Source organism: Pundamilia nyererei, unplaced genomic scaffold, assembly GCF_000239375.1.
Source record: "Pundamilia nyererei isolate P.nyererei 1_Seehausen unplaced genomic scaffold, PunNye1.0 scaffold00001, whole genome shotgun sequence".
In the NCBI taxonomy this organism is placed as follows: Eukaryota; Metazoa; Chordata; class Actinopteri; order Cichliformes; family Cichlidae; genus Pundamilia; species Pundamilia nyererei.
Window position 1 is genome coordinate 12,378,316 of NW_005187402.1, and position 5,134 is coordinate 12,383,449.

The 5,134-nt window shown below is 39.9% G+C and overlaps 1 protein-coding gene across 1 annotated transcript in view; it reads left to right on the plus strand.

Moving 5' to 3' along the window:
• The window catches only part of LOC102202993 (protocadherin alpha-9-like), a 22,422-nt gene that overhangs the window by 15,983 nt on the left and 1,305 nt on the right, over positions 1-5,134 (plus strand). The window contains exon 3 of the mRNA XM_005719976.2: positions 3,374-5,129. Within this exon, the coding sequence (XP_005720033.2) occupies positions 3,374-5,129 (1,756 nt within the window). The remainder of the gene's footprint in view (positions 1-3,373; positions 5,130-5,134) is intronic.

Sequence of the window (5,134 nt, forward strand, 5' to 3'; positions counted from 1 at the left end):
TGTGTGTGTGTGTGTGTGTGTGTGTGTGTGTGTGTGTGTGTGTGTGTGTGTTCACATATGCATTCATGCCTGTGCCCAAGATGGCGTTGCTATGGAGATGAGAGCTGTGCAGAGGGAGAGAGGAAAAGTGGGGGTAGGACTCGCTTAGAAGCATGTTTAGATCACACCCTTCCCCTATCTACTCACGCACACAGATCAACAGTACAGTATACATCCTTAGGACACACACACACTTACTCATAAACACGCACACAAAACCGATGGCTGTGTGAAGGCATGAGATGATTACATGCAGGCAATATAGAAGCTAATGTGGTGGCTGTACTGTATGTGGTAGTATCCCTTTAATAATGCAGTGAACACACCTAAAGCAGTGCTGCTGACTGCTTCCGCCCCTGCAACCCCCTCCCTTCACCTACCTCTCACTGCTTTATCTGACCCTTTCATCACACTGCCAGTGGCGATTCTAGTTTCACCTCTAACATTATCGTGTTATGGGCAAACAACAGACAGAGAAGAAGGTTAAGTACATGTGTACTTAACCACTAGACTTATTTTTAACAGCTCTCATATTTTAGGTAGCAAATAATGTAAATTTTTCTATACAACAGTTTAATCACTATTAATTATTCAGAAGTTTCAATTATTATACCCAGAGGAAGAATGACTTTTATCAATGCATGCATGCATCGGTTTTAAAAACAAACGCACACCTCTCTCGCCTATGGGGTGCCACAGCATTCTGTCTTGGGACCGTTACTGTTTCTGTTGTATTTAGTCCCTCTTCTTCAACTTCTTAGCTCTTTTCCGAATATTTCGTATCATTGTAATGCAGATGATATTCAGCTTTATATCTCTTTTAGGCCACCTGATGTTTCTAAGCTTCAAATCTTGCAGTCCTGCTTAGATTCCAGCAGAGATTGGATGGCTGATAATTATCTTCAACTAAATACTGATAAAACTGAAGTCATTGTCTTTGCTCCTGAGAAATTTGTTCCCCTCGTGGTTAAAATCTAGTCCCTCTTGCTTCTTATATTAAACCCTCCATTAGGAACCAGCTCTGACGCTGCACACGCACGTTAAATGTTTGGTTCGCTCTTGTTTTTACCATTTAAGAAATATTGCTAAGCTTAGTCCCATTGTGTCACACTTCGAATTGGAAATGATTATTTATGCTTTTGTTTCATCTCATTTAGATTATTGTAATTCCTTGTTTACTTGCTTAAGTAATGCCTTCCTGGAATGACTGCAGGGTGTTCAAAATGCTGCTGCTAGGCTTCTGACAAAGTATCCCAAATGCTCCCATGCCACTCCCCTGCTGATTCAACTGCAATGGCTCCCTGTCAAGTTCAGGGTCCATTTAAAGATTATAATCATGACCTATAGGGACCTGCATGGTGTAGCTCCAACTTACATCAGTGATCTTCTTCTTCGTTATCGCCCCAGCGGGTCCCTGAGGTCTTGTGACCAGGGCTTGTTGGTTGTCCAGCATACACGGTTAAAAACAAAAGGTGACAGAGTGTATGTATCAGTGGCGACCAGACTCTGGAACTCACTCCCTTTGAGTTTGAGAACTGTGGACTCAGTCATTTCTTTTAAAAAGCAGTTAAAAACTTATCTGTTTAAACTTGCTTTTGGTTGATTTTGTTTGGTTAAGGTTGGTCTAGGTGTATATGTGTTAAAAATCAATTGTTATTTTTGCATTACTGTTTAAACAACTATGTTTTGATGAACTAAACATTCTGCATGTTTCCCTAATTAACTCTATCACTGGATAAAGAGGTGTGGATGGCCTTATGGATATGCTCAGTAACCCACCACTAATTCCGGGGTGTATTCAGAGCTGCTGGCTAATATACTGTGTTTCATCTATGTGGAACTAGGTTTTCCATAATTACAGAAACCATGGATTTGTTTCTTTTAAAAATGTATTGTTTGTTTAGAATAAGAAAAAAAAGTGTTCATCCTCTCACTGGGCAGCAAAGAATACCAAGTGTGAAATTTATGGAACATTCATATGTGTTTCATGGTGACTTTAGGAGAATGATAATCCAGACTGAAGTCCTGTAAAGTCAAAGTAGTGTAGTCTGGCCCTAAAATAAACCATGAATAATTGAATTTCATAACGGGTTGCATAATTGCGATGGTGGAAATTTATGCATTTGCTTGTGTATGCTAATAAACCACAAGAGCACTATACTCTCTCTTCTATACTTTACCTACTGTTTTCTATTACATGCATTAGGAAAATGAACACACAGATCATCCTATGTGAGCCATTATTATTATTAATATTGTCTGTGGGGGCTGACAGATGATTGTAGTTGTGGGATAATATTTTCAAATCAAATCGTGTTTTCTGAGGAATGGAAATAGGGCAGGAGTTTCTGAATCTAGGGCTTAATCATGGGATTACAAACAAGCTCATGACTACTGTCTCTGTGGAAATGTGGAGTAATACTAAAATGCACCAAAAATACAACACGAGAAGCAGACACCCCCTCCTGTGCTCATATGTGCAGAAGAATAACTAGGTACGATTAAATATATTTATTGCCTAAAAGGCTGAAAGAGAAAATTTCATTAAAAGATAAATAAAGAAGCCATTGATGTGGGTGCAGAAGAAGAAACTGTACTATTTTTTTATGGTTTAGGGAGGGGTTTTTTTTGTTTGTTTTTTACTGTTGTTGTTTGTTTGCTTGCTTGTTTGTTTGTTTGTTTGTTTTTACACACTCTTAGGGAAAAAATACATACAAATTTGTAGACATGATAAAACTTGTGGTGCAATTCACACATTGCTATATAGGCATGGCTGAATGCTAAAAATTTCAGGCAGCCTCCAACTTTTTATCCGTTTATTAAGCTCACATTAGTAGTTAATAGAATCTACAAATAACTCTTAAATTGAATGGAACAAAGAGGTTTAGTGGAAAAAGGTAGAGTAACGTGGGATATGATGTATTTGATACTATCACTTTCTACAAGGACACTCATTCAGGTGTTGTCCATGGTGCAGAGAAGAGTTGTTCCGATTTCTGATGTTAAGCTTTTCAGATACCTTTGGTGTGACCTGATGGCTGCAGGAGAAGCACTGTTTTCACTGGCCTCTGCATTGCGCTCTTTTCACCACGTGGCGTCGCTGTTGATCCATTAGTTACAGCCCTGCTCTTTAATAGAACTTGGCCCCTCCCGTTTACAAGCGATATGAACGATTTCTGTCTTTGTTATAAGACTCAAACGACGGTGGAACAAACAGAATACTACAGTCAAAAAGCTCCCTGATCGTCCATTCTTTCCTAAATATCTGAATGCCACTGGAGCTCAAATTTATGCTTTGTTCATATTGAACAGAGATGTCGCCCTTTAAATTGAGCTATTTTGGGATGTATTTGTGCCTTTTTCTACTGGATGTTTACTGGCAGACTGTGGCTGGGCAGCTCTCATATTCAATCTCAGAGGAGGTAAACCCGGGGACTCCTGTTGGGAATATCGCTAAGGATCTAAACCTGAATTCACAAGAGTTGGAATCTCGTATGTTTCAAATCGTTACTGGATCAAAGAGAAAATTTTTCGAGGTAAATCTAAAGACTGGTGTTCTGTATGTCAGTGAGAGAATAGACAGAGAGGAGCTCTGCTCGGAGGAACTAAAATGTCCAGTAAGTGTAGAAGCCATAATAAATAACCCATTGAAGCTTTATCGTATTGATGTAGAGATCTTAGATGTAAACGACAATGCTCCTTTGTTTACAACCAAACTGCAAAATTTATATATTGCAGAGAGCACATTGCCTGGAGTGAAATTTGAATTATCCGAAGCAACTGATGCGGATATGGGGAAAAACGGAGTAAGCACTTACAAATTAAGCCAAAATGAAAAATTTTCGTTGGCCGTGCACAAAGCAGGTGACCGTGTGTCTGCTGAGTTGGTGCTGCAGAAAGCCTTAGACCGAGAAAAGCAGGCAGTCATCACTATGACACTGACAGCTGTAGATGGAGGGACCCCACCGAAATCCGGCACCTCGCAACTCGTTATTAATGTATTAGACAATAATGATAATATTCCGATCTTTAGTGAATCCTTGTATAAAACAAAAATTCCAGAAAACATTCCACTGGGGTTAAAGGTAATCACAGTGAACGCCACTGATGCAGATGAGGGTTTAAACAGTGACATTGTATATTCGCTGAGAAGCAAAGACCAAGATCACGTACTTGATATATTTGAAATTGAACCTCAGACTGGTGTCATTAAGGTCAAAGGGAAAATAGACTTTGAAGAGAGGAGGGCTTTTGAGGTACGTGTTGTGGCCAGTGATAAAGGGCATCCTCCGATGTCCGCTCACTGTAAAGTGCTGGTAGAAGTGGTGGACTTAAATGATAATGCTCCTGAGATCACGGTGACGTCATTACATAGGAAGGTAAAAGAGGATGCTCCTGTAGGCACCGCAGTTGCACTTGTATCTGTCCTCGATAAAGACGGTGGAAAAAACGGTGATGTGGAGATTCAAATTAAAAACAAAGCGCCATTCAAACTCGAAACTAACTACAAAAATTATTATTCGCTGTTAGTTGATGGACCTCTGGACAGGGAGAAATTCTCTATTTACAATGTCAATATAATCGCTAATGACAAAGGGATTCCACCACTTACCAGCACAAGTGTAGTTTCCATACACGTTTCTGATGTCAATGATAATGCACCTCTGTTCACGGAGGCTGTAATTAATGTTTATGTGAATGAGAACAGTCCAGTGGGAGCAGTCATTAAAAGAGTGACTGCAACTGATGCAGACATAGACCAAAATAGCCAAATCAGCTATTCATTGTTAAAAATTGGCAATAACCAGCTGCTGTTATCTACAATGATTAATATCAACTCGGAGACAGGAGATATAATCAGCCTGCAGTCTTTTAACTATGAGGAGTTAAAAACATTCCAGTTTAAAGTTCAGGCCACAGACTCTGGTGTTCCTCCGCTCAGCAGCAACGTGACTGTCAACGTTTTAATCCTGGATCAAAATGACAACAGTCCCACGATTCTCACACCATATTCTGAGGACGGCTCCGTTAACAGTGAGAACATCCCCTATTCTGCCGAAGCGGGATACTTTGTGGCAAAGATCAGGGCTGTAGA